General features: G+C 52.6%; 4 protein-coding genes across 6 annotated transcripts; 3 read left to right on the forward strand and 1 right to left on the reverse strand.

The window, feature by feature from the left end:
* Positions 1-200: 200 nt before the first annotated feature.
* Positions 201-11056, forward strand: KANK3 (KN motif and ankyrin repeat domains 3). 3 transcript variants are annotated; one of them, XM_045850522.1, is made up of 12 exons: positions 230-248; positions 797-1038; positions 3813-3874; positions 4683-5951; positions 6031-6130; positions 6335-6532; positions 6632-6716; positions 7279-7498; positions 9645-9784; positions 9900-10100; positions 10182-10280; positions 10872-11056. In XM_045850522.1, exons 2-12 carry the CDS (start codon positions 1013-1015, stop codon positions 10983-10985), a joined length of 2514 nt encoding a protein of 837 aa, XP_045706478.1. In that variant the 5' UTR covers positions 230-248; positions 797-1012; the 3' UTR covers positions 10986-11056. The 3 variants fall into 3 exon arrangements, with proteins under 3 accessions (XP_045706480.1, XP_045706478.1, XP_045706479.1); XM_045850523.1 differs by having other exon boundaries at positions 233-248; positions 7282-7498; XM_045850524.1 differs by lacking the exon at positions 797-1038 and having other exon boundaries at positions 201-248.
* A 176-nt stretch (positions 11057-11232) lies between these two features.
* Positions 11233-12368, reverse strand: RPS28 (ribosomal protein S28). The gene is made up of 4 exons (XM_045850527.1): positions 12242-12368; positions 12107-12154; positions 11510-11643; positions 11233-11310 (listed from the first exon to the last, which is right to left on the reverse strand). The coding sequence occupies exons 1-3, from the start codon at positions 12278-12280 to the stop codon at positions 11521-11523; spliced, it is 210 nt and encodes a 69-aa protein (XP_045706483.1). The 5' UTR covers positions 12281-12368; the 3' UTR covers positions 11233-11310; positions 11510-11520.
* A 3-nt stretch (positions 12369-12371) lies between these two features.
* On the forward strand, positions 12372-16078 carry NDUFA7 (NADH:ubiquinone oxidoreductase subunit A7). Its single transcript, XM_045850525.1, has 4 exons — positions 12372-12490; positions 12892-12941; positions 14970-15119; positions 15875-16078. Exons 1-4 carry the CDS (start codon positions 12440-12442, stop codon positions 15963-15965), a joined length of 342 nt encoding a protein of 113 aa, XP_045706481.1. The 5' UTR covers positions 12372-12439; the 3' UTR covers positions 15966-16078.
* A 2236-nt stretch (positions 16079-18314) lies between these two features.
* Positions 18315-24472, forward strand: CD320 (CD320 molecule). The gene is made up of 5 exons (XM_045850539.1): positions 18315-18517; positions 22823-22948; positions 23228-23446; positions 23758-23904; positions 24037-24472. Exons 1-5 carry the CDS (start codon positions 18403-18405, stop codon positions 24150-24152), a joined length of 723 nt encoding a protein of 240 aa, XP_045706495.1. The 5' UTR covers positions 18315-18402; the 3' UTR covers positions 24153-24472.
* Positions 24473-27279: the final 2807 nt, after the last annotated feature.

Consider the following 27279-nt stretch of genomic DNA (forward strand, 5'->3'; position numbering starts at 1 on the left):
ACCCAGCAGCTCCTAGCAGCGGCTCTCTGCCCTATCCGCTCTCAGGAACCTTCACTCCAGGTCCCGCCCCCAAATACGCCTTACACTCGCGGTGCCGGCCCACTCCGCCTCATTATTGGACAGTTCAGGGAGTGTAGGGCGTTGGTTGGCTGGAGTGACCGTCAGTTAGGGTTAAAGCATTGATAACCCGTGCACAGGCTTCGAGGGGGCGGGCTCGGGTGCGGGCGCTGCTGGGGTTTCGGCATCAGGTAAATCGCCTGCATGTGGGGGCACTTACGGAACGTGGGGTGGGAGGGAATTAGGGAACGCCCCGGAAGGGGGCGATGCGCCTTCAGCCCCTCTGCGGGTTTAGCGCGCTGCGACGGGGCGGGCGCCGCGTCCTCTAGTTGGGACCCCTTCCACGCTGAGAGCCCCAGGTGGGTAGCAAGCATGGTGGGGGGCTCCGGATTCGTGAGATTGCCTTCCGCCCGCCCTTCAGGAGCCAAATGGGGACTTATTCGTCCCCTAGTTCCCCAACCGACTCCGAGACCCTTTCCCCGCGTGTCCCTCCCGGACAGCTGGGGGACCCAAGTCGTGCCCCTTGCGCTGGATCTGGGTGTGTGTGGGGTGATACGGAAACGGTGTTGGGGGAGGGACTGACGGCCACCGGGCCCTTAGACAATGGACAGCGGATGGAACCGCCCTTTGGCGTTTCCTGTAGGAAACTTCTCTGTCTCTACAAGGCTGTCCATAGGGGATGGTGAGGGGGGTGGGGGTGGGTGCTGACTGGAGTATCTCCCCCTCACACCATCATTAGCCTCCACCGGGGATGCCACCACGCACCCCCTCCCCGGGACCTGAAGCCCGCGCTCTTCGTATTTCATGATCACAGCTCCGAGTCCCGAAATAGTTCCTGGGGCTGGAGTGAGGGCGTCTAGCGTCGGCTCTGACAGCCTAATGAGGGGGCCTCAAGCAGAGGATCCGGATCTAGCTGTGATAGCTGTGGCAGGGAGCGGAGGAGAGATGAGGGCAGATGCACGCCCCCACGCCCTCAATCCGGTGAGGGTGCAGCCCTCGGAGCCACTGGGATGTGAGCCCGCTCCTCGCCACCAGAGACACATACTGGGACAGGCAGGAGTGCAGGCTGAGAGGGCCGGGGACGGGAGGACTCTTTCTGGAAGACCATCACGTGGCGTGGCCAATGCAGAAACAGTGGCAAAGCTACGTAGGTTCAAATCCTGCCCTTGCCTGTATGTGACCTTGGGTGGATCATTTAATCTTTGTTTCGCCATCTGTATAATGGAGGAAAAGAGAATGACAGTAAGAAAACCTGCTACAGAGGGTTTAGCTGGGATTTAAACAAAAAATTAATTAAGCCCTGGCTGGCGTAGCTCAGTGGATTGAGCACGGGCTGCGAACCAAAGTGTTGCAGTTTCAATTCCCAGTCAAGGCACGTGCCTGGGTTGCAGGCCATGGCCTCCAGCAACCACACATTGATGTTTCTCTCTCTCTCTCTTTCTCTCTCTCCCCCTCCCTCCCTTCCCTCTCTAAAAATAAATAAATAAAATCTTTTTTAAAAAGCAGTAATATTTAAAAAAAAAGAGTCTGAGTGATTAAAAAAATTAATTAATACCCACAGATTGCCCAGAATTGATGCTGGCCTGTAGAAAATAGAAAAAGTGTTGTTTTCATTATTATTTACTATTCTTGGAGCATCCACCCATTTCTCAGCCCAGCCTCTGGGTCCCTCTGCTGCAGCTGGTTTGTGTCTTAAGGATGGCCCAAAGCTGTCCTTTAAGTTCCCCACACCTCAGATTTCGATGTTACCAGGACAGAGGAGGGGGCTAATCCCAACTGAGGCAGGCCCAGACTTCTAATCCCCACCCCCTCTCCCCAGGCCTTTCCAATGTCCCAGCTCTTCCCTAGCAGTTTCCTAAAAACAAGTCCTGAGAGGCACTTGATGTTCCCTGTGATGACCAGCTGCCCTTCTGGCTCGCCCCTTGCAGCCAGTGTAAAGGGACAGGAAACAGCTGCTTCAGGACTGGAAGGGGCCCTACTTGGCCTGGAGTGGGTGGGGGAAGTCAGGGACCCAGGCTGGACAAAGATGGGAAGTGGAAGGGTGCCTCCAACAGTGGAGCACAGTGAATCAAGTGGACAGATGGGTGGGTAACTATCAGGCACTCTGGTGGTCATCAGGAGTGCAAGAGGCCAGAAGCGGTGACCAGGAGGGTTGCCAGCTGGTTAGTTTAGCCCAGATGAACAGTGGGTTAGGGAGAATGCAGATTGGGTCTGGAAGGCAAGGGTCCGTAGAAAATGAGCAGACCCCAATCTGAGGGTGTTTCCCACAAGCAATTGACTTAATTGCTTTGTGCCTCAGTGTCCCCCATCTGGAAAATGTGAATAATATGTACCTTGCAGGATTGCATAGGGTTACATTTAATCAAGCAGGGCATACAGTAGGCACTTGGTAAAAGTAGCTTGCCTTTCCCTGAAGGTTTCTCATGAGGGCTCTTCAAAGCCACATCTTTCTCACCCTGTGCTGAGTCAAAGTTCTGGACTCAATATTTGTCCTTGTTAAATATAACATTGTTAGATGTGTCCTAATCCCCCTCAGTTTCTTAGAGCCTCCATCTCATCACCCAGAAAGTTACTCTCCCTCCAGCCCCAAGGATAGCGTCAGCTCTGATAACCTGGGTGCTGTGGTTCCTTTATGAGCTCTCCTCACAAGTCAAGGGCAGAGCCTTGTGGCCCTCCACTAGACATTCCACAGGAGCAGGTATCCACTGATTTGCATCCTTAGTTCACCTGGCCCACAACTCTTCCATCTTTCCTACGAGGGTCTCACAAATTACCTTGGTAAAAATTCATATGCATCTTGTTTGCATTTGTCTAAGAAAAAATTCAAGTGATTGTGTATTTTCGTTGTTTGTTTTTTATTTCTCTTTTTAAATTTATTGAGAGAGAGAGAGAGACATCAATTTGTTGTTCCACTTATTTATGCATGCACTGGTTGATTCTTGTATATGCCCTAATAGGGGATTGAACCCACAGCCTTGGCATATTCTTGGGACTGTAACCAACTGAACTACCCAGCCATGGTTGTTGTTTGTTTTTTAATCTGAAGAGTCTAACCAGATGAGTTGTTTTTTTTTTTTGTAAAGATTTTATTTATTTTTAGACAGAGGGGAAGAGAGGAAGAAAAAGAGGGAGAGAAACAATAATGTGTGGTGGCTTCTCTTGCGCCACCAGCTGGGGACCTGGCCCACAGTCCAGGCATGTGCTCTGGCTGGGAATCAAACCAGCAGCCCTTTGGTTCACAGGTCAGCACTCAGTCCACTGAGCCATACCAGCCAGGGCCCACATGAGTTCTTAATGAAGAACCCAGGGCCCTGGGCCAGGGTCCACATGAGCCCATAAAGCACTTCCAATTCTTGCCCTTCCTCTTCTGAAGGTTCACAATCCATCCCTTTGACCATTAATTTCTGATTTCCTCTAGGGATTGACAAAAAATTCAGGTCTGGAATGACACCCATCCCCATCCCACCCCTAGCTACTCTTGTTTTTTGGTCACTTTCCTCTCTTCTTTTGATGCCCTTCCTGCCCCCCCCCCCCGCCCAGCAGGCTGAGGTCTGGCACCTGGGTATCCCCATATTCACCCATTCCAAAGTTTCCAGGCCTTTAGAGGGAAGAGGAAGGAAAGGGCACTGGGGAGAGGGTGGCTGGAGAGGAGCTCTGGAGTCTGTTTATTCATTCAGAATCCAGGCTAACCCTAGAGACACAGCTGGAGGGTCAGGGCCTGACTCCACCCTCACTCACCCTGGGGCCTTTTTCAGGGTGTGTCTGGTGGCTACTCCAGGAGACATGGCCAAGTTTGCCCTGAATCAGAACCTGTCTGGTGAGTGTACAAAATGGGATATGTGTGTGTGCACAGATCCACACTTGGTGCTGGTGTGTGGACACAGCCTTGTAGTTCCCTCCTTCGCATGGTGGCCCAAGGGCCCTTTCTAACTGTCCTTTGGGTAGTGCCTGAGCCCTGTTTAAAACCTTCCTGTGCTACCCTATCACATGTGGAATATAATCCAGCTCCTCAGGATGGCCTGGGAGCCCCCTCCCCGCTTCTGGCCCCAGTTCACTTCTTCTACTCCTCTCCCACATCTTCTATCACTCTGCTCTGGACACTCTCGCTTCCACCCTTGTTACTCCAGCCCACCCTGCTCACTCCACCCCAGGGCCTTTGCATGGGCTGTTTTCTTTTAGGAACCTTCTGTTTCCAGCTGATTCCCCCTCATCACTTAGGGATCAACCTATAAGTCCCCTCCACAGGAAACCTATGCTGACAACTAGAGCCAAAGTCATGGGTCCTCTGGTTATTCTCTGCTTCATCTTATTATTGCCCTAAGCACCATTTGTAATGATTGTGTGTATCTGTCTCCTACAAGAGAGCAGGGATGTTTGTCTTGTTCGCTGCTTTGTCCCCTAGAAAAGTGCTTGGCACATAGTAGGAGCTCAATAAATGCGTGTTTGCATGACTATTTGGGTGCCGATAGGCATTTGAGCTTCAAGCATTCAATGGCAGGTGTGCAGAGTTTGGTGCAGTGGAGCCCTGACAGAGTGTCGTGATGGGGTGGGGGACGCACTCCATTTATCCAGTTATTCCAGGGACCCCTGGACTGATGCCCCTCATGCCCCTGTCATACCCACAGACCCTGGCGGCCCTCACTTATGCCCCAGTCCGACAGGTGGGGCCCGTAGCCCGAGCTCGCCCTACTTGGTGGAGACGCCCTATGGCTTCCACTTGGACCTGGACTTCCTTAAATACGTGGAAGAGCTGGAGCGCGGTCCCATCGCCTGTCACGCACCGGGGGCCCAGCAGGCACGCTATCTTCGCGTGCCCCGGGCCGGCCTCGCGGACGCGCGCAGCCCTGGGGTCTGGACATCCACTGAATCCCTGGTCAGTGACGACGGGGGAGCGTCGGGCTCACTCTCCCCGAGTGCACCCTCGTGGTTCCTACCCCCACCATCGCCTCGTGCGCCTGTGCGCAACCCGCGTGTCCAGGACACACTCTTGGAGACTAGCAGGCGGCTGGAGCTAGGGCAAGCGTGCGATCCAGGACGCAGTCCGAGTGGTTCCAGCCGCAGCAGCCCAGTCCCAGGCTCCGCCCCCAACCCCGCCCTGGCCTCGCCCCGCCCAGTGCAACTGCAGCTCGTGCGTGAGCAAATGGCCTCAGCGTTGCAGCGTCTGCGCGAGCTCGAGGACCAGGCGCGCGCTTTACCCGAGCTGCAGGAACAGGTGCGCAAATTGCGAGTGGAGAAGGAGAGGTTGCTGGCTGTGCGCCGGCAGCGGGAACCCAACGTAGGGGTCAAGGCGTGCCCGGACAAGCTCGCACAGCTACGCCGGCTCACCGAACGCCTAGCCACCTCCGAGCGCAGCCTGCGGGCCAGGACAAGCCCCCGGGTGGACGGCCCCGACGAAGAAGCTCCAAGGCACAGCAAGGACGCACTCCAGGTCCTCCACGACGGGGCAGCGCGGAGCCCCGATAGGGCACCCCAGACGCAGGATCCTGAAACCCAGGCGGTACTGGGGACCAAGGAGGCGGGAACCCAGGCAGTGCCGGAGACCAGGGAGGCCAGTGTGGAGGCAACCCCCAAGACCCTTGAGGCGGACTCGTGGGTGACCGAGGCGTTGCTGGGGCTGCCCGCAGCCGCTGAGCGAGAGCTCGAGCTGCTGCGCATCAGCCTGGAGCACCAGTGTGGGGTGAGCGAGCTCCTGCGGACCCGGCTGCGAGGGCGGGAGGAGGCCTGCGAGGATGCGGAGGAGGCAGCAGTCAGGTCTCAGCCGCACGATGCTGCCACCCAGACCCCAAGGGATTGTGTTGAGAAGGCCACGCAGACCGATCCTCCCACGGAGGGCCCTTCTCTGATGCAGAACCCTTCAGGACTCACGGACGCATACAGGGCCATGTTGCCCACTGGTGAGTCCCAACCCCTCTCGGAGGCCTGGCTTGCTGGTCACCAGACTCAAACTCAACACCTTATTCTGATTCCTGGCAGGCATCCTTAAATCCATCATGAAAAAGAGAGACGGTACCTCTGGCGTCCAATCCAGCCCTGGACCCAAAAGCCTGCAGTTTGTTGGGGTCCCCAACGGAGAGTGAGCATTTTTCCCCTCCCCATGGCAGCATCTGAGGGAATAGGGATTGGGGTTAGAAAACCAGTTTTGCCCCTCTCTTGCAGCGCGGTCTTGGCAAGCCTCAGTTTCCTCATCTGAGAAATAGGGACAGCCACTCCCATCTCACAGGGCTCCAGAACGAGCCCACAGGGGAGGCTCAGCAGATGCCTCCCAACCTGTCCCCAGGTACGAGACCTCATCCAGTGAGGAAGACAGTGACAGCGAGGATGGTGCTGCTGAGCCCCCAAAGAGAAACTCCTTTGGCTCTGGGGATGACAGCAACCAGGAATCCGACTTTGACACCCCTGGCCCTCCCAGTGGCGGGGTTGCCCAGGACCCTGAGCTGGACTCGGAGGCAGAGCCTCTGCTGGGTGCGCAGGGGAGGTGAGCAGTGCCAGGGACATCGGAGGGGGGATGGTTGTTCTCTTTCCAGTTTCCACATCCCCACTCCCACCACTCCTGAGTCTCTCCCGACTTCAACAGGTGCGAGCTGAGCCCACGGTTGAGGGAGGCATGCATTGTCCTGCAGCGACAGCTGAGCCAGCCGCATGGAGTCGCCTGTGATGGCGTGAGTGTGAGGAGAGCCCTTCGCAGATGAAGTCGTGGGCCCGCCAGGGACTTCCCCTGACAATCTTAGGGAAGGGCCTCGGTTGCCTAGAGTTGAGGGAGGGTCCCGAGTTCCGTCTCCCACCTCCAGGGACCTCCACCAATCCCAGGCTCTCCAAAGGGATCTCCGCCCTAGGATAGTGCTCATTTTCTTTGGGGCTGGGTTGTGTGTGGGGGGGGGGGGGCGGCGGGGAGTAGCAGATGCAGAAACTTTATTACATATTAGATAACTTATTGTTTGGGAGAAAAGGACAGCTCTGATCCTGGTCCCCTAAAAGGGTTGCGCCCCAAGCATTGATCCAAGTCCCAAGCTCTTTCCCAGACTCCTCAAAGACAAGCGCTAACTGCCTTCCTCCAGGATTTCCCACATCCCAGAATCCTGTTCCTGTGAGCCTGAGACCCACATTGTACTCCCTTCTCCAAAGGGGTGTGGCCCCATGGGTCCCCACGGCCCTCCTCAGATGAGCAGTGACCATCTTCCCTGCCTCAGCTGGGACCATGGCTGATGTGTTTCCCTGTCCCAGCAGGGCGCAGTGCACCTGGTGGCCATGGAGTGGTTTCGAGTGTCCAGCCAACGATGTTCGCAGGTGGAGCCTGTAGCCCAGGTCCTGGGTGCTGTGGCGCGCCTGGGACCAGAGCTGCTGGCACATGTGGTGAACCTGGAAGATGGCAATGGAAACACAGCCCTGCACTATAGCGTTTCCCATGGGAACCTGGCCATTTCCAGCTTGCTGCTGGATACTGGTCAGCATGCAGAAGGGGTGGGCAGGTTACCAGATAATGAATGGGTAAGGGGCAGAAAGGAGAGCCTGGACAGGTCCCAGCTGGGAAAACTTGGAGAAGCATGCAGAGGGCTGGCCAAGCAGATGGCATCATCAGCTCTTCATTGGAGATTTCAGGATCCATCATGGATTGACCTCTCTGAGCTCTGGGCTCCTGACCTTTCACTCACTTTCCTGGGGGAGGGAATTACAGGTTTTCAAATTACGTCAACCTAAATCTAGGGGAATTATTTAATCTCACCAGCCTCTGGCTTCCTCAGCTGTGAAATGGGGATGCATTGCTTCCCTCCCTGGGCAGCTGTGGCAACACATGTAGAGCAGTGTCAGGCATGTAGATGGTCAGTTAATGGTCACTACTCCTGTACCTGAATCTCCAGCCCTCATGCTTACCTCGTCTGAGCCCCCATGTCCATCAATCTGTCTCTCCAGTCTTGAGGGAAGAAGGTACTCACTGGTCAGGGCTATAACTACCATCCTGGGCTGGCACTGTGCCTTGCCCTCTACTGGTTCCATCTCACACATTTCCATCCCAGCCTCTGGAGTAGATACACAGCTCCAGGTGTTGCTGAGCCCTCAGGCATGTACTGAGAGCCTACTAGGTACCAGGTGCAGTGCTGGAGTGGGCCACACACACAGTTGCTTTTCCCATGGGACTCAGCATAGGGGACAATGGACAGCACACAAACTGACTGCCCACCAAGAGCCCTTCTGAGTGCCCTCCTTCAGGTGCAGTAACCTCTGGGGCCCACCATTGGGACATCTGTCTCACTGCACCTGAGACAAGTGCCCTGTCCTCTCCCCCATCCCTAAACACAGATTCTCCCCATCCTTGCAGACCTCAGCTGGTCAGGGAACTGGGGCTTGGGAGGAGACGATACATGAATTTGAGTTATTTCCTGGGCATCCCCTGCCTTAAGGGAGAGGGGTGGCTGTGGCAAATGGCAAGGCAGGCATAGTAGTCATTCATAAGAGGCCAAGGCTCATTGGACCCTTTTACTCCCTATATTGAACCCCCTTCAGCCAACTCCCCAGACCCTCCTCTGGGCCTTTGGTTGAGTCATCATCAGTATCCCCTATGCCCCTACCTGCTTCTTTTCAACCTGGTCCTCCTCCCGAGGACCCTGGCCCACCCTCAGTACACTCACACGGGGGCTGGTTTCTCTTTCACCTTTTCCAACCTCCTGGCTCCTCTCCCTTCACCTTGACCTCTATATCAATCTTATACTTGGAGGGTCACCTAGAAACCCTGATGTCAATAACTATGCTGCCACCATAACCTCACTCCCAGCACCCCGTTTCTCAACTTTGACCCCTCCATGGTGTCAACTTGCTGTCTCCCATCCCCCAACCCCAACCATGCTTGACTTCATGAGACCATTATGCATTGCTTCCCATCTCCTTGGACACCAGCCATAGGGGATTAGGGTCCACCATAATGATCTCAACTGTCAAGACACTGTTTCCAAATAAGGTCACATCTATTGTATGGGGGTGAGTGTGTTAGTGGGGAAAGGACCTCAATGTATTTTGGGGGACATTCAATCTATAATACAGGTTCAGGGAAGGGGAGAATCCTTGAAGGAATGGAAGTTAGGTAACAAGAGCCTCAGAGGCCGTGGTGGCCCATGGCCTATATTCCAGGAGCAATGGGGCCCACAGAAGCTGGGTCAAATTTGTTTTGATCTGCCTGACTGCTGCATGTAAACTATGGGATTTGGACCAATGTAGACCAGTTGGCACAATTCTCTAGGGGAACAATGATGGTGGCTTGGTAGGTACAAGTCATGAGAATATTCCTCATTGAGCTACCACAATGTGCCAGGTATGGTCCTACTGGGAGATACAGCAACAAAAACCAAGTCCCCAAACCAGTTTGAAGCAGGGAGTGGAGGGCTTCACTAAGGTGAGATTTGGGCAGAACACTGAAGGGGAAGGAAGGGAGGAGCTATATGGCTCTTGGTAGGAGAGCTGAGCAGACGGAGGGAACAGTCAATACATGACCCATGGTAACCACCCATGAAACTGACACTGGGAGAGAGATGAGTGGACCAGGCTGGACTATGGATGTGGGTACTTCTCAGTTGACTGATCCCTTTCCTTTCTCTCAGGGGTCTGTAAGGTTGACTGCCAGAATCGAGCAGGCTACTCAGCTCTCATGTTGGCTGCACTTGCCTCTGTGGGGCACAAGGACATGGCTGTGGTCCAGAGACTCTTCCACATGGGCAATGTCAATGCTAAGGCCAGCCAGGTGGGTGGACATCCTCCCTGGCTCCAAGCCCAGAGGTCACTTCCACCTCAGGAGCCGTCTTTGACCTCCTTTTGCCTAGAGCCCACCCAGCCCTGTCCTCTTCTTCACTCCTCAGACAGGGCAGACAGCCCTCATGCTGGCCATCAGCCATGGCCGACAGGACATGGTGGCAGCCCTGCTGGCATGTGGGGCAGATGTCAACGTGCAAGATGTGGATGGGGCCACAGCGCTGATGTGTGCCAGTGAATACGGGCACCTGGAAACCGTCCAGTTGTTGCTGGCCCAGCCAGGCTGTGACCCCACTCTCCTGGATAATGTGAGCCACTGTAGGGCTGGTGGAGGTGGCAGGGTGCCCATGCCTTGGTTCAGGGACCTAATTGTCCCTATTATCCTTCAGGAGGGTACCAGTGCCCTGGCCATGGCCCTGGAGGCTGAGCAGGATGAGGTGGCCACTCTGCTGCATGCCCACCTGAGCTCGGGCCGGCCTGGTTCCCTGGTGAGTGCAGTTCTTGTGCTAAGCCACAAAATTTACAGCTGCACATTGGGGGAGGCTACTAAGCGTGCTCTAGGAAGGTCTCCCTTTCTGCACCCCTAGGGCAGCAGTGGGGTGGTTATCAGGAAACCATGGATCCTATGTGGCTGGGACAGTCCTCTATTTTATAGGTCATGAGCCTGAGGCCTGCAGAGGGAAAGATCCATGATCAGAGAAGAGCTATTAAAACCGCTCTGTTCATGAACTCCTGCTTCTACCCCCAAGGAGGCTCATAACCAAGGAATTAGGGAGTCTGGCATTAGGCCCGTGGGGGGGGGGGGGGGGGATGATGCAGGTCCCTTGCAAGGGAATGCTCTGGAGACTGGATGAGTTTGCCAGCAGCAGCACGCAGAGAGGGGGAAACACTCAAGTTTGTCCCCAAGAGGTGGAGACACTCAGAAGGCAAGTGCCAGGCTCTTTTCAGTATCTACAAAATTAAACCCAGGCAGCCTGGCTCCACTGTGGAGAGGAATAAGACCTCCACTGTTAAGCAGAAACCCACAACATCCTGCCCACAAGAGATTGTGACAAGACTCCCCTACCTCTTCTCACCAGTCATCCCTGGACTCTCCCACTGCCATGCCTGGTGTAAGTGGAGGCAGTGACAATGGAGAAAACCCCAGACTCAGTGAGTGGCCTCGCACTGTGAACCTGGATGGGGAGGGGTGAAGAAGCAGCCAGGGTTTGCCATCCAGTTGCTAGACCTGCTCCGACCTTCTTCCCTAATAAAACATTTTTAGCTAAACCTGTATCTTGCTTTAGGAGCACATACAAACACACGGTTCCCTCTCCTCAAAAAGAAAATGCTTTGTTGCCCCCTCTCCCCATTTTCCAGAATGCAAAAGGGTCAGTGACCACCTAGGCACCCCACTGGAAGGTTTTATGGGCTTAGGGACAACCCAGACAAGAACCTGAATTTACATACAATACAAACAATTTATTAAGTCAAATGTCATCCCCAGGAACCATGTCTTCCACCTAGACATCCAGGACCCTGTAAACAGATACAAGCATGAGATGCTTGACAGGCCTCCCAGCAACAAAATCCCTCCCCTGCTTTACCAGTTTCAGCAGCCCGTTTCTACATCCCCACCCTACTCCCAAGAGCCCCTCACCCGTGGGCCTGGCAAAGCCCTTCTACCCACCACCTAACAGGCCAGCTCTCAGTTTCCCCACTCCAGTACTGCACTCACCAGACGCCAATTCAACGCAGCCTCCGAGCCTCTCGCTCTGACTCCAGTAGGGTGAGCACGTCGCCCTCGCGCACGGGGCCTTTCACATTGCGGATAATAGAGCGACTCGTGTCGTCCATGAATTCCACACGCACCTGCGGGGCTCACGAAGGGGGAACGGAAAGGAGTGTGGGCCAGCTACGGATAGCAATCACGGGGAGAGCAGGAGATGTGGATTTAAATTGCACAGAGGCTAGCCCAGGGATACTTAAGAAAAGTCCTGAGGCTGGCTAGCAGGTAGGTAGGTTTGAGCCTGGGAAAAAAGCTGAAAAGGGCGGAAACATGGCGAACAAAGTTCTCGAACGCCCAAGTCAGCCACCAGGAGGAAAAACTGCAGCTCCGGGTCCGATGGGGACAAGACCATACTCGGCAGGGCGTGTAAGCACAGTGCTCGCTGGGACCGGCTGAGCCAAGAAAAAATAGTTCACCAGAGCTCAGACCCAGTTGGCATGACCTTGGTGAGGGTTCAGATCCCCAGGAACCCGGGGGTAAAAGGAACATCGGTTCTCACATTTAGACTGGTCTGGTTCAGACCCCGTGGCGCCCCCACCCGCTCACCTGCGTGCACTGGCCCTGAGAACCCGTCCTGCCCAACACTTTGGTGACCTGGTGGAAAGAAGCGGGAGTCAGACCTGACCTGCCTGCTTCCCCCAACCCCTCACTCCGGCTCTCAAGACCAACATCCCACCTTACCCTAGCTAGCTTGATAGGTTGCACACGACTCGTGTCCATGATGGCGGCAGCAGTTCGGAGAAGAGGAGTCACGTGTTTTGAGGAGATCCTTTATACAACGTCCTAGCCCCGCCCCCCGGTATCGCGAGACCAGGTACGCTTTTCCCAGCAAGCCTTCGCGGTAGTGACGTTGCCGGCGCCCTTCAGCGCAGACGGAGGATGGCGTCCGCTACTCGGTTCATCCAAAAGCTACGGAACTGGGCCTCTGGGGTGCGCAGGGCTGGAAGGGCCGTGCTGTGGGGCTGCGAGCTCTGTGCCCCCGGGACCCAGTTTTCTACTCCCTCCTGCACCTGGGGTCTGAGGACCTTAGTGCCGAGATCCCTCTTGGCCAGGACCCTTGACTCAGACCGGGACCCCCAACTTTTGACCTCTTCAGCCAGGGTCACACCCGCCTCCACCCCCAGGCCTTGGCCAGAAGCCTGGCATCAGACCTGGCATCTCTCTAGTTCCAGACCTTAAGAGCCTCGGCCCCCGACCTTGCTCTTCACAGGGCCCATATCCCTGTCTTTAGCGGCCCGTCCCTCGTCTTCCCTTCGTTTATGTACCCCTGGGCTGTCCCTCTCCTCTCCTGGGGTTCCCTGTTGGCTGACCTTCCTTTCCTCCTCCCACAGCGAGACTTGCAGGCGAAGCTGCAGTTGCGTTACCAGGAGATCGCCAAGCGGTGAGCACGCCCCGCTCGCTGCTCAAACCCTCGCCCTGTCTAGCCCTTCCTCCACCAAAAACAAAACCCGTGCTCTTTTAGACTCCTGAAACCTGGGCAAAAATCCTGCCGCCAGTTTTCTGGCAGGCTGCGCGGGCGGGTTTGCTTTCAGTCTTGCTCTGGACTCTGATGTAGACTGCTGTTCTTGGAAACAGCCAAACTGGGTGTGAATTCTGTTTGGGAAACCTCATTGTGATTTGCACTCTTCAGTGCGGCCTTGCCAGTTAGTGTTATCTCCAAGCTACTGATGAAAAAAATTGAGGCGTGGACACTAAATTATTTACTTAAAGCCACTCAAGCTGGAAAGTGACAGCTGGGACTTGAACCCTGAAATGTCTTGATTTCAAACTCATTTATGTCCCCAAATGTTTGATATTTACAAGCCCTTGTCATTTCTTTTCCTTGGGGATACGAGTGCAAAGTTCTTGACCTCATTCCTTCATATCCTTGGGAGAGACAAACAGTAGGAAATAAACACGGGACAAAAGACATTCTGGAATGCTCTGAAGGCAAAACTAACGAGTAATCTGGAGGGTGGCTACTTCTGGTTCTGTGGTCAGGAAAAGTCTCTTCAGGAATTGACATTTGATTCACCTGAACGATGAGGAGACAAAGGATAGTTATTGAAAAGACATTCTGGGCAGCGGGAACTGTAAATACAAAGCTGTGAGGCCAAGCAGAGCCAGAAGTAGGAAGGAGTCCCCTGTGGCTGAAATACGTGGAGGAAAGGGGGATAGCAATACATAAAGTCAGTCGCAGGCAAAGGTAAGGCAGCCTGGGAGAGTTGGCAGAAATAGCATTAAAATAACCAAATTTATGTGAATGCTTACATGGTGTGACTAATTCCCAATATCAGAAGTTTTGAATTGCTTTTCAATCCAGGGTTTAGGCCCCTTGAGGAAAGGGTTTTGTAAACTTCAGCTTCTTTAGGATAATGGCGCCCACTAGTGATTATTGGGGCCTTTCTGTTGGGTGCTGGGTTTTGTTTCTTTGTTGTTTTTTTCCTCCAAATTAGCAACACTCATGCTTCTGCTAAACCTCACTGGTTATGATGCCACACTGTGCAAAGCTCAACACTAGTTCTTTATACCTTTTCTGTGCTACTTGCTGAAAGCTGTGGCCATTCCTATAGAGGATCTGTCTGCATTCCAGGGATTAAGGAAATTAGAATGTCCACACAGGATATTACTTGGAGTGTTAAATTTTTTAAGTTTATTTTTATCTCTATTTCTTTTTTTAAAAGTATGTGACTATCACTTGTTTTAAGAAATACTTAAATTTTGGTGAAAATATTATCAGACATAAAGTTTATTTTCTGAAATTCACCCAGGGTTTACCCTAGGCCAGGACAGAGCTCTGTTCACCCCCTCTCTGGCTGCAGCCACCATGAGGTAGCAGGAAATACCTAGGCCTGGGAGGTTTGGGGTACAAAGTGTTCTTTGAGTAATAAGCCTTGATCCCAGCAGGGTTCCCCAGAGAGTTCCTGAGATAGCAGGAAACCCAGGAGTTTTGTGGTCAGCCTTTGGGGAGGAATCCCTGCAGAATGAGCTATGTTTGGAGCTTGTTGCCCAAGCATTTACTGACTAACTACTGGATAGATGGTGGGCAGAGCCTGGCTTCTTCATTTCCTGAGCATCTGCAGGTGGAAGTGAGGCCAGCTGCCAAGCTCTGGGTCATGGTGGGGTGGGAACAGGCCCAGGTGTTCAGTCTGGGCCTGCCCCTTCCATGGGTTTCACCCTACCCACCACATTTGGGGCAGGTAGGGGACCCACAGTGGGGCAGGCCCAGACATCACCATTCAGTACATTCACATCCAAAGCCTGGGCTGCCACCTGCTTCTAGGCTCTGGCTCCTCTACGCATGTCCCTCCAAACCAAGGGATACTCCTGGTCTGTAGTCTGTCCCAGTGACTCAGGTGACTGGCCCTTCTCAGCCAGGCAGTGAGAACACTTACGGCTTTTGCTTTAATGCCCATGTCCTTTCCCTCAGAACTCAGCCTCCTCCCAGACTCCCTGTGGGCCCCAGCCACAAGCTCTCCAACAATTACTACTGCACTCGTGACGGCCGCCGGGAAGCCACGCCACCCTCGGTGGTCATGTCCTCACAGAAGGCCCTGGAGTCAGGCAAGCCAGCAGAGAGGTGAGGATACCACACACCCCTTCTATAGCCAGGCCTCTCTCTTGCTTCTGCTTTTCAGGGTCCCATTTGTTGACCATCAGGAGCATCAGCTGTGGTGGGGACAGAGGCTTTTCTTTCATCTGCAAACTCATTTGCTCCCCACATAGCTGAGTCAGGATTAGGGCCTCAGTCGGGGGTAGATCTGCACATCAGAAGAAGGGCCAGGGTTCCTTCAAAGGCCTGGGAGAAGCCCAGACATTGTTGTTTTGTAAGTTTGTATTCTTTCTTTAAAAAATTGAGGTATAATTGACATAAAACATTACATTAGTTTCAGGTGTACAACATAATGACTTGATATCTATATATTGCAAAGTGATCACCACAATAAGTCTACTTAACATTCATTATTTCACATAGGTGAAATTTTTTTTGTGATAAGAACTCTTAACATCTACTCTCTCAGCAACTTTCAAATATACAGTTCAGTATTATTAACTGTAGTCCCCATGCTGTATATTATATCCCCAGGGCTAATTTATTTTCATAAATTTAAGTTCGTACCTTTTAACCCCCTTTGTCTGCCTACCACCCTCCACCCCTGGCAACCACCAATCTGTTCTCTGTATCTGTAAACTTGTTGGGTTTGTTTGTTTTGATTCCACATATAAGTGAGATCGTAAGGTACTTATCTTTCTCTGAGCATGATATTTCACTGAGCATAACACTCTGGGTCCATCCATGTTGTTGCAAATGGTAAGATTTTATTCTTCTTTCAGCTCAGCTGTGGCAGCCACTGAGAAGAAAGCAGTGACACCAGCTCCTCCCCTACAGAGGTGGGAGCTGTCCCAAGACCAGCCTTACCTGTGACACTGCTCTGGACCACCTGTCTGTGCCCTCAGCCACCTGAGTGCTTCCCCTCCTTGTCATCCCTCCCAGGGAGTGTGACCTAATTTATGACAAATATATCATGATCTCCAGTATCACTTATATTTTTACTTCTAAGGCGACACTAGGTTTACTTGGATTTTGAGGCCAAGTTGGTGCTAAGCGCTCCAGGGTCAGGGATGGGTAGTGAGTGATTCTTGGGCTCCTAGGTAACATGTGTCACAGAGATGGATGACATGTGCAGGAGGCCCAGAGTTGTCTCCGTCCCTTGCCCAAGGGCCTGAGTCTATCCCTGAGAGTGGTGGGTTGGGGTCCAGGGAGTTTAGGAGACTCTGACTGTGAAGGACAGCAGGGCCAAACACACTGCTCACTTATCTCTCTCTCCAGAGCTTTTCCCTCCATTGCTTGTATGGACATTGGCCAGTACCCTCCCACTGTGGCTCCTGTCTGACTTTGATCACCCTGCAGCTCAGCAGGGAAAGCAAGAGGAGAGCAAGGTGGCTCACCAGTAAGGCTCACCTAAGGCAGGTGAGGAAAGGCCTCCCTGAGCCAGAAACCTTTATGCTCAGGGCCTGAGGGACCTGGGGTGGGAGGGCAGGGGTGGTGAGGCAGTGTCAGCCAAGGAAAGGAAAGGGCCTGTGACTTTGGAGGAATGAGCAGGAGAGTCAAAGCCAAAAGGAAGTGACCAGTGGGGATATGTGTCATGGCTGCCCCCTGAGAGAACCCGCAGCCTTTAGTAGGTTGAGATCAGCTGTGTGCCAGGAGAGGGAAGTGGGGAGCAAGGCAGGGCAAGAAAAGGTCTCAGCCCCAGGCAGGAGGTATAAGTGTCCCAGAGTGGGCATTTCAAATACTAAAAGCTCAAAGCTCAACAGAGGGAGAGAGCTCCACAGGCTCAAGCCCCTGGGAGACTTCCTGGAGGAGGTGGGGTTCTGACTGGGGCAGATGAATCAATTCAGGAAGATAAAGAAGGTTGAGCAGGGTGTGGAAACCACAAGGAGGGCAACCCTGAGGGGCTTCAGAAGACCCCGGGTGTGCCACTGAAGGTTTCAGAATAGTTTAATGACCCAGACTTGAAGTTCTGCAAGGCAGTAGAGGAGAGAGGGCTGACACCTGAGCTCTTCCCGTGTGCTAGGTGCTGTTCTGAATGCTTCCTATCCAGGATCTCAGCTCCTTCAGTCCTGTGAGGTCAGTGCTCCTGTCAGACCTCCACAGTAGAACTGAGGCTCGGAGAGTCCAGGGATGGCTTCAGCTTTTCTCCCTGGACACCAGCTGTCTCCCTTACCAAGATGCTGAGCCTCTAAGCCTGGGTGCCCTTTACCTCGACTCCACAATCCTATTTGCACCGTTCCCACCTGCCTCTGCACCTTTGCTTCTTACACCATTTTCCCTGGGAAACTGGGAGATTATTTTCAGAAAATATAAATATTCCAAAAGCAGCTATAACCTCCAACATTTTCAGATAGTGGAGTGTGCCATCCATCTGCAAATAGAGCCCCTTCTGCAAAAACCTGTATTCTTTAGTGTGGCTTCCCAGGAAACTTGGGGGGTGGTGAGTACTTCCGCATTAGTTATAACGCTGAAAGACAGTGACTTGGCTCCATGGGGTCTTGTCAGCAGTTGCACGTGCTGCTTCTGAAGGCAGAGCTGTAGGTAAAAATATTTTCAAGAAGAAAACTGAGCAGCCAAATTGGCTAGAACGCCTGCTGGTTCGTTATTTTATGTGCCTCCTGGGTGAGTGTGAGAAGTGAAACCCCAAGGGTTGTCCTCACATACCTTGTTCCCAAAGTGAGGACTAATACTTCCCTATTGAGGGGGGTACATGTGGACTACTGGAGGCAGCGAGCATGGGTGAGCGTATCCAGGTGTCAGGAACAGGACCGGGGATGGAAGCCAAGGTCTATATTAATAGCTTACTACTGTCTTAGACACTGCGGACACAAAAACAGCATTCTTGCCCTCCTGGGCATGTCATTTCAGTGGAGGATCAAACACTAAACCAAAACATGGAAATAAAGTATATACTGTGTAGGGTGCAGGAAAGAAGCAGTGGGAAGGGGAGGTGGGACGTGTCTGAGGGGAGTGGCTGCCGTGTTAAATAATTAGGCAGTACATTTGCTGCAGGATGCACAGAGAATGTTAAATGTGAGCAGACACCGACGAGTTCGTTTCCATTCCTCCCCCTTATATTTCGCTACACCGTGTCACTGGGAAAAGATCGGAAGAACCTCAAATCACGGGACTCCTCCTATTCGGGCATTTACGGTAGGCTTCCCAGCTGGCGCTCTCGGCCCGGGCCCCGCCCCCAGGCCCTCTCGGCCCGGGCCCCGCCCCCAGCCTGTACTCACGCGGGCGCTGGGATTAACACGGCCCTGACTGCGCTCTGTTGGCGTTGAGCTGGGGAGGCACATTGAGTGGCTGGATGGCAATGCGGGGACCTGAGCAGACCGTGGTTCTGGGCCTGGTGCTGCGGCTGCTGCTCGGCTTGGGGCTGGGCCTGGAGGCTGCCCCAACCCAGTTCCCGGCCCAGACCCCAGGTGAGTAAGGTCCACACAGCCCACGCGTCCGTCCGGCTGGGAGCCTGGCCTCATCCCTGCGCGCCGGCACCGCCTCCCCATTCGCTGCGCAGCTAGTCTGTCCTGGACACTTCTATATGTGGCTGTTGACTCCATAGCCGGGCGGCTGTGCTAGCCTTCACCAATGGAAGAATCCACCGGCTGCCTTTAACCACCCTGCTTGGCCCTGCTCACACCCGGCACTTGCTCTGCTTTGTTGTGACCCTTCGTTACCTTAAAGACGCCCTTCAGCCCACGCCCCTTCAGCCCAGCGTGGGCTGGAAGGGTCGCTGTAGGCTCTGGTTGTCTGACCTCTAATACTGCAGGACCGGTCACCTGGTACCTGGTACCTCTCTCAGCAGCCTGCCTTCCAAACCCTCGCATCTGAGCCGAGGTCACGTGGCTGTTTCCTGTGCAACCATCCCCCTACCTCCTTCCAAATCTGCACTTACTATTTCCTTCGCCCTTAGAAAGGTCACCCTTCTTGTGGCCCCTGGCCTATGTGATGTTAGTGGCAGTTTCTGAGGTTCCCAGAGGCAGCTGGGAGGGTTTGAGTGACCACGTTGTGTGCTCCTGACTTTCAGGTGTGAGCTCTGGTTCACTCACTTAACTCGCTCCTCCGTGGGTTCCCCTCTTATCTGGTCCCTTATCCCACCCCTAAGTCCCTTCCTTTTCTTTCCTTTCTATTCCTTCTTTCTCTCTTTTCTTTCTTTTCTTCTTAACTATAAGGGAAAGCTTATTTAGAAAATTACAGAGGTAGTGGAAGGAAGCCAGCTGGGCTGCGTAGGCTCAGCAAACAAGTTACAGAAACACCAGAGGGGCCCTTGGAGCTTAAGAGAAGGAGAGGGGAAGGTAAGGCACCTGTGGGGAAGAAGTGATGGAAAGGAAAGGTGCAGGTGTGCTCCTGAGAGGGCGAGTGTGCCAGTCCCTGCCCTTTTCAGGTTAAATGTTCCTTCAAGGAAGGCAGGACTCATGTTAACTAAGTACCAAACGCTTTACACAAAAGCAGTCTCCTCAGGATCCTGAGGTAAGGACTCCTAACTGCCCCATTTACAGATGAGAAAACAGGCTGGGAGAGGAGGTCATTAGTCACTTCAACTGTCTGATACCCCCAGATTTACAAGGTGGGATCAAGTCTGCTGCCCACTTTACATAGGGACACACACTCCAGTAGGCCAGGGAAAGAGGTCATTGCTCATCCAGGCCAAGACTGGCTAGGCCTGGGAAGCAAGCCAAGCCTCGAGGCCACCATTCCTTCATGGGCAGGGAAGGACACTGGCTCCGGGTTGTCTACAGCTCTTTTGGGCTCCACTGAGCTCAAGGACTGGGTGTATAGCTGCACCTGGGTCTGGGGGTCTGCAGAGGGGCCAGCTGTGGAGAGTGGGGTTTTTGGAGGTTCAGGCCCCTGTGAGTTAAAGTGAAAGGGGCAAGCAGACCAGTATCAAATGGAGTGGGACTAGGCTGGGGCCAAGCCAGGTGTTGGCCACCTGTCTTGCTGCACCCAAGAGGAAGCCTAAAACTCACTCCCTTGCTCTGTCCCTCAAATTCCTGCCTGCTGGCTCAGGTTCCAGTTCCATCTGTGCTCCTCCAGATCAGCATACAGCCCAAGCCTCACTGTGGGGGGTCCAAGAAGGCTCAGATTTCATCCCAGTGTGATCTGTGTCCATTTATTATCAGGCACTACCCTGGGCTTTCAGTCACAGGTCTTGGTCCTGACACACTGAGTGTCCAATCTATTCCATATCAGTTTAAGGACCATTGTTATATATAAGTGGGGCCATTGTTATATATAAGTGGGAAGCAGAGCCTCAGGGATCTCTGAGAGGGGCATGAGGCCCCTACCAGGAAATAGATTGAGATCTGAAGACTGAGGAGGAAATCCCCAGGAACCAAAGGGAGAAGAGTGTACTGGGCCAGGGAGCAGCACTGACAAAGGCCTGGTCTGGAATAAGCCCAGCCCTTGGAGAAGCAGGGAGGCAGCCAGGACCGGAAGCTTGGGGAGGAGGAGAATGTGGGGGGAGATGAGGTTCCAGGAAGGGTTCAGGGCTGGCCTAGGCCTTGCAGGTCACATGGAGGAGGTAGGATTTTATTGCGAGAGGGTTGGGGGACTAGGGGGTGGCTTTGAGCAGAGGGCAGGTGAGCGTGGGTGACAAATGATGTGACTCTGAGAGGTCCCAGTGTTTGAATGGAGATAGGGATGGGGGCCTGGTAAGGAGGTGGCACATTCAGGGCAAGTGGTCAGATCTGGGAGGAATTTGGGAGCTCAGTCAACAAAGCTTTGTGATGAAGCAGTGCTGCGGTCCAGCCGCAGCTAGGTCCAGGGGTTCCTGAAAGGAACCCCGATGTAAGGCATCGGCAATGGGAGACAGATGACAGTACGCCTCAGAGGACAGTGATGCTCTGTTCCGTTTATTGCAAGTACAAGCAGGTTTTTATACTTTCATTTTTAGCAGTGATTGACCTGTGCGGTTAGGTGAAGCAGAAAAAAATCAATACAAAGGTAACCAGGAAAAATACAAAAATTCCCATAGATTCAATTATATTAAACAAAGATTATTTTGACCAGGAGAGCCATAAATCAGACAATTAAAAATAGCTGTACGTACAGAATTTGAATATCTTATTGTTTATTAAAGTTCTCAGAATTTGTCATGGGGCAAAAGGATATGCTAAATTGAATAGAGGTTATAGGAAATTTATTATAAGGCCTTTGTGATGTCTAACTTAGCTATTTATCTTTTCTGTCTAAAATATTTCTCTATGTACCATGGACTCTGACTCCCTGGTAACTGTTTCTACATGCTTAATTTATAATAGTTAACCAGCTTTTCTTATTTCTTTGCCTGTCTAATTCTACTTGATATATATTCCTATTCAAGGTAAAGGTGGGGCTGTTACTCCAACAACTTTTAGACATTCAGGGGCTATTTCATTAGAGGGGATTTTATTCTCTGGTCAAGAAATTATTTTATACAACTTCATTGGAATTATGCGAATTAATAAACCTGAAATACAGATGTCTGACAATCCCACCACCTTTTAATCACCAAAACAAACGTGTAAGGAGAGATAAACAGGAAATTCAGCTACAGTAAACCCTTTTTGTTCCTTAGTTAATAAACACCAGGGAGGTCTGCTTCAAGCTAGCCTTTCCATGAAATTTAGACTATTATAAGGCACTTGGACTTCATCCTTATTGATCATTCTAATGCCATCCTCATTATATGCTCCTGTATAAGGCAATGGGAGATCTGGAACCCTCTGGAGACGATTAGCTCCTTTTGGGGGATACCATAATTTGCCAATAATCTAATATGCTACCCAGGGGTATCTTTGGGCTGTGGGAAGGGGTCTATATAGTTTTTTCTTGTTTTCTTGAAAGACTTTGTATCTATGGGTAAGGAAAAGGTGTGGGAAAGTCCGCCAATAATTCAACCTATTGTAACTGATTCATGAATTCTTTTATGGGAACAATCGGGGATAGTTTCTTACTCAGGTTTATGAACACCTTGTTTAGAACAATTTGGGCAGGATTCAATAGTCTAGGGAGAACTAGTTGTCCCTTCAGAATTTCCCTCAAAGTTAATCGTTGACTCTCTTCGAGACTTTTTTTTCTCATGGCCTGTTCTTATGGGAATCAGGGTACAAAATAAGACCATGATTAATATTAGGAAGGAAATTATTAAAAGCAATCCCCAGAAAAATTACCACCCCACTTTGTATGCCACACTCTCTTCCAGAAGATGGATTCCTTGAATACCCTCTTTCCATGTTCAGACCTTGTCAAAAAACATGGTTGGAAGAGGGCGTGGCAAGGCAGGTCCTTTACCCAGGGCCTCAGTTCCCCTTTGTTAAGTAAGTGGAATGTAATGGGCCCTGCTGACCCTGACCATGGGCCTGATCCTGGACAGGTTAAGAGAAGGCACCTCCCAAGTCTGTTTAACCATGAAGCTAGGAGAGACTTCTTGGGGAGACCCTGTGGCCATTTGGAGCCTGGTAATGACTCCGGGATCAGTGAGATGTGGGTTCAAAGCCCGAGTCTACCAGTGGTCCTCTGGCCTTACTTTTCTGTAGTGTTTTCTGTGGACTGGGAATAGCAGTAGAACCTGCCTAGCAGGCTGCATGGTAAGACTGAACTCTGACTCCAAGCCCCACACTTAGTAGGTACTCAGCAAAGGGTGGTCACCAATGTAGTTCCAGCACCCTGGGACCTTGCCTGTGACTACTGAACTTCTGGAGAGGGTCCAGACTCAGGCCTCTCAGCTCTCACTTGTGTACATCTCACAGGTCCCAGCCCAGGTTCATGCCTGCCCACCCACTTCCAATGCCGCATCACAGGCTACTGCATGCCCCTCGCCTGGCATTGTGATGGTGACTGGGACTGCCCCGATGGCAGCGATGAGGAGGAGTGCAGTGAGTGGCCACTTTCTGGGGTGGGACTTGTGAGGGTGGGACCATGGGAGGCGGTGCTTGTGGAAGGGATGTAGCTTTCAGAGGGCACTGTAGGGCAGTGCCTGAGGATGGATGGGGCTTGTAAGAAGAGAAGTCTGGGTCTCTGGCTTCAGAGGAGGTGGGTTTACAGGGAGGTAGAGTTAGTGTGGTCTTGAAATGGGAGGTTTGCAAGAGAGTGGGGTGTGGGGAGTACGTGGGAATTGTAGGGGCATTTGGGACCTGACTCACCCTGTATTCCAGATGAGAAGCCATGCAGCCAAGACAAGCAGTGCCCACCACCCATGGACAGCCCCTGCTCCTGTGACAGCATTGATGGCTGCAAGAACCTCCCCAACTGCAGCAGCCAGCCCTGCCAGGCAGGGGAGCTCCGCTGCCCGCTGGATGGCACCTGCATCCCACCCACATGGTTGTGTGATGGCCACCCAGACTGTGTTGACTCCAGTGACGAGCTTGGCTGTGGTATAAGCCAAGGGACTTCATCACAGCAGTAATGGTGGGGAGGGCTAGTTGTTAGATAAGGACATCTGACACTTTCTGGTGTGTGACCAGGCTGGAAACGTGGACGTGGGCGTCTGTTCTTGTCTGCATTCCCACGGGGGCAGTGAGAGGTCACTTTTGGTATCTGTGATCACCAACTTCACCCCATCTGGGATGGAAGATGAGTTTCAAGGTCCCCCTTAGGCACCTGAAAGCCTGTTCATCTCCTGCCTCCCAACTCCCGTGCCCTGGGTGTCCCCTCCCAAACTAACGAATGCCTGAACTTATTGCAGGAACTGAGACCCTCCAAGAAAGCATGTCTGTGGGGACCCCTGTGACCCCAGAGAGTGTCACCTATTTCAGGAATACCACCTTTGGCAGGGTCCAGGACTCAGTCCAGTCCAGAAGTCGAAGTGCCTACGGGGTTCTCACAGCTGCCGGTATGATGAACAGGACCCCCACTCCCACTCCCTGGGGAGGGGACAGGCTGCAGACCCCAGTCCCCATGCATTGGGAGCTTGATGGGGCTCCTCCCATGGCCTGACCCATTCCTATCTGTTTGTCTCCCACAGTGGTGCTCAGTGCAGGTCTGGTGGCTGCTACCCTGTTTGTGCTGTCCCAGCTCTGTGCTAAGGGGCTCTTAAGCCCACTGAAGCTGCTGTTAGAGAGGACTGCCTCATCCTCCTGAGGATGAGCTCTTGTTGTCACATTGTCGGGGCCCTGAGTGTGGCGGCTGTGGGGACATGCATGCGGCTGATGGCACACCAACCCTTGGACATGTGTTCTTCTGGCCACACAGAACTGCAGACCTGAGCTCCTGAAGAGGTGACCCTGGAGATTACAGGTGCCTGATCCCCCCCCCAAATGTGGGGGGCCTGGATGGATAACATGTGTCAGCTGGAACCAAGGGGTTGTCCCCAGGCCACTCCAGGGTGGGGGTGACCCTTGCTTGGACACTGCCGCTGCCCCACCCTATCCGAGGGTGGTGATTAAAGTTATTTCATGTAACTCTGCCTGCCTCTGGGCCTCTGTCTCCACTGGGACAGCTTGGGCTCTGGGCCGCAGCCTCTTCTGCATGCGGTACCCAGCCCTGGGTGCCTCATTGGCCACCCTGCTTCCTGGGACCCTGAGCAGAGGCAGTGGAAGGGTCTGCATTACTCACAGGTTCTCCAAGGAGAGCAGAGTTTGGCTGTTGTTTCCTGGAGTTTGCGGGGTCTCCCTGCTCAGTGTGGCCATCAGGCAGCTCAGGGAGGACTGCCATTGAAAAGGCATGTTGAACCTCACAAGGAGTGGGTGCTACTCAAGGAAGCTCTCAGGCAGTTTGCAGGCAGAGGGTGGGGGAGGAACATAGGCCAGAGTGTGCCCATTGACATTAGATTGTAGTTTCCACCAGAAGGAGTGGGCACAGCAGGGTGAGCAGGTGTGGGTTGCTAGTCGGCCAGTTTCAGTGGGCTTGGTGTGGGCACCATCTGTTGTGTAAGTGTTAGCCTGTTGGCAGGGATACCGTCATCTTGGAGGGCCGGAGACACTCACCCGGGTCCTTGTTACTCCTGCTGCCCACAGGCATTTCCCTACCAGAGCCAGGCTTAGGGCTGTACCAGCCTGGTGGTTCTAGGTATGATCCAGGAAGCACCTCAACAGCCATCAGGGACTTTGAGGAACAAGACTTATTACTCATGGGTCCTGGAGCTAACAGGGCAGGCTCTGGACCATATGGCATGGTTAAACTTGCCATGAGGCTCATGCACAGACCTGGGGATTGAGGGTGAATCATCCAGGGTTGTCTGGGCTCTCTACTGGTGAACTTAAAGCATAAGAGCAGGAATTAGGGTGTGGGAAGGGAGAAGCAAGGTTACGCAAGTTGTGGGTTATCTAGACACCCAGCGCTGTCTGAAAGAGAATCTAGGAGCAGCCTGATTGCTTATCTGGTTGTCTTGCCAGTAGCTATATCATTAGACTAGCATTGTGTTTGTTCAAGAGTCATGGCTCTGGCTGGTGTGGCTCAGTGGATTGAGTACTGGCCTGCGAACCAAAGGGTTGCCAGTTTGATTCCCAGTGAGGGCACATGCCTGGGTTGCAGGCCAGGTCCCCAGTGCGGGGGCACTCAGAAGTCAACCATACATTGATGTTTCTCTCCCTCTCTTCCTCCCTCCCTGTCTCTCTAAAAATAAATAAATAAAATTAAAAGAGGGATGTATTTTGAAATGGATGCCTCAGCAAGCAAAAAGCTTATTGTCAGGCTTACACCAATTGTCCCTAGTTGGCACCTGGCCCCTCAGGTGATCAGGGCACAAGGATAGTGGCTTTGGATTGGTTGGTTTGCACATGAAAGATGGTTTGTTTACTATCTCTAGGAACTAGCTAACCCCTATGGACTATCCCTCCCTGGTTAAGGAGACATCAACTGCCAGAGCATCAAGAATACAGAAAATACAATTAATGTACTCGTATATACCCTGACCACTGGGTGAGAAGGTGAGGCCCTGCTCGGCCCCTCCATTTCCTCCTCCTCACTGAACAGGTTGGTCAGGGCCCCAGGAGCCTCCTTGTGGGGCAGTGACCTCACTGACATCCTTGGAGGTGGACTGGATATCTGTCATCAGCTGGCCCCACACAGCCCAGCACTGGGGGACACCCAGTGTCCCATGCAGGGTCTTGGGGCTCCCAGGCCTGGCTGGCAGTAGGCTGGCCCCTGATACATGATGCTAGGACGGGAAAGAGCAGGTGGGGGCACCAGGAGGGCTTCCTAGAGGTGGTCGAGTTTGATTTTGGAACCCCACTCCCCATGGGGGAAGGTGTTTGAGGAGGGTTTGGGAGTCTGGGCCTGGGGCAGTGTGCCGGGGGCTAAGTTATCTGTGGGGCAGAGGGAGGGAGGCTTGGGAGGTGGGCTGCAGCCAGATTGGGGGACTTGACTGACAGTGGAGCATGGGGTGCCCCACCTTCTGGGATACAAGGCCTTCCCTCTGCACCCTCTGGGTGCATCCTGAGCTGGCCAAGACGTCCTGCCAAAGAGATGGAACGGTGGTGGGCTTCTAACAGCTGATAGGAAGGAGTTATCTCAGAGAGCAGGGTTTTCTTGTTTCTAGGTGTTTTGGTTTTCCTCCTTTGCCTGAGCATGTTCAGCTGCAGTGGGACAGGTGTTATACACCACCTAAGCAGAGACCTAGGATTTGAATATTTCTGGGGTGTCATGGGTTCTCAGTTATCAGAGGAGCCAATCACCACACGCCCAGAAGCTCCCAACAATCATCAACATACTGTCATTGTTCTCCAGACTGGCTGGTGGCTATTCCCCTTTTTAAAAAATATTACTATCATTTTATTTTTTCAATGAAAAAAATTTTTTCACTTAACAGTTGACATTCAATATTAGTTTCAGGTATGCAGAATAGTGGTCAGACATTTATATAAATATAATTTATGAAGTGATCCCCCATAAGTCTGGTACCCATGTAATACCACACATAGTTACTGCAATATTATTGACTCTTCCCTATGCTGTACTTACATCCCTGTGATTATTTGTAACTGCAATTTTTACTTCTTAATCTCTTCCCCTTTTTTCACCTAGTTCCAAACCCCCTTCCCATCTGGCAACCCTCAGGTTGTTCTATCTCTGAGTTTGTTTTTGTTTTGTTTGTTCTGTTTTTTTTTTTAAGGTCCCACATATAGGTGAAATCATACACTGTTTTTTTCTGACTGACATTTCACTGAGCAAAATATCATCCATGTTCTCACAAATGGCAAAGCTTCATTCCTTTTTATGGCCAAGTAATACCCCATTGGGTAAATGTACCACAGCTTTTTATCCACTC

The sequence above is a fragment of the Phyllostomus hastatus genome, unplaced genomic scaffold (assembly GCF_019186645.2).
Source record: "Phyllostomus hastatus isolate PE091 unplaced genomic scaffold, TTU_PhHast_1.1 phas_contig_81, whole genome shotgun sequence".
Lineage (NCBI taxonomy): Eukaryota > Metazoa > Chordata > Mammalia > Chiroptera > Phyllostomidae > Phyllostomus > Phyllostomus hastatus.

What these genes read in the sequence shown, in the direction of transcription:
- RPS28 (XM_045850527.1), bottom strand. Translation starts at nt 12,280, where the DNA reads ATGGACACGAGTCGTGTGCAACCTATCAAGCTAGCTAGG. An exon ending in AACCTATCAAGCTAGCTAGG is followed by an intron (nt 12,155 to 12,241) that starts GTAAGGTGGGAT and finishes TCTTTCCACCAG; the next exon opens with GTCACCAAAGTGTTGGGCAG. An exon ending in CTCAGGGCCAGTGCACGCAG is followed by an intron (nt 11,644 to 12,106) that starts GTGAGCGGGTGG and finishes TGAGCCCCGCAG; the next exon opens with GTGCGTGTGGAATTCATGGA.
- NDUFA7 (XM_045850525.1), top strand. Translation starts at nt 12,440, where the DNA reads ATGGCGTCCGCTACTCGGTTCATCCAAAAGCTACGGAACTGGGCCTCT. An exon ending in TACGGAACTGGGCCTCTGGG is followed by an intron (nt 12,491 to 12,891) that starts GTGCGCAGGGCT and finishes CTCCTCCCACAG; the next exon opens with CGAGACTTGCAGGCGAAGCT. An exon ending in TACCAGGAGATCGCCAAGCG is followed by an intron (nt 12,942 to 14,969) that starts GTGAGCACGCCC and finishes CCTTTCCCTCAG; the next exon opens with AACTCAGCCTCCTCCCAGAC.
- KANK3 (XM_045850522.1), top strand. Translation starts at nt 1,013, where the DNA reads ATGCACGCCCCCACGCCCTCAATCCG. An exon ending in CCTGAATCAGAACCTGTCTG is followed by an intron (nt 3,875 to 4,682) that starts GTGAGTGTACAA and finishes TCATACCCACAG; the next exon opens with ACCCTGGCGGCCCTCACTTA. An exon ending in CAGCTTGCTGCTGGATACTG is followed by an intron (nt 7,499 to 9,644) that starts GTCAGCATGCAG and finishes CCTTTCTCTCAG; the next exon opens with GGGTCTGTAAGGTTGACTGC.
- CD320 (XM_045850539.1), top strand. Translation starts at nt 18,403, where the DNA reads ATGGCAATGCGGGGACCTGAGCAGACCGTGGTTCTGGGCCTGGTGCTG. An exon ending in CAGCGATGAGGAGGAGTGCA is followed by an intron (nt 22,949 to 23,227) that starts GTGAGTGGCCAC and finishes CCTGTATTCCAG; the next exon opens with ATGAGAAGCCATGCAGCCAA. An exon ending in CAGTGACGAGCTTGGCTGTG is followed by an intron (nt 23,447 to 23,757) that starts GTATAAGCCAAG and finishes AACTTATTGCAG; the next exon opens with GAACTGAGACCCTCCAAGAA.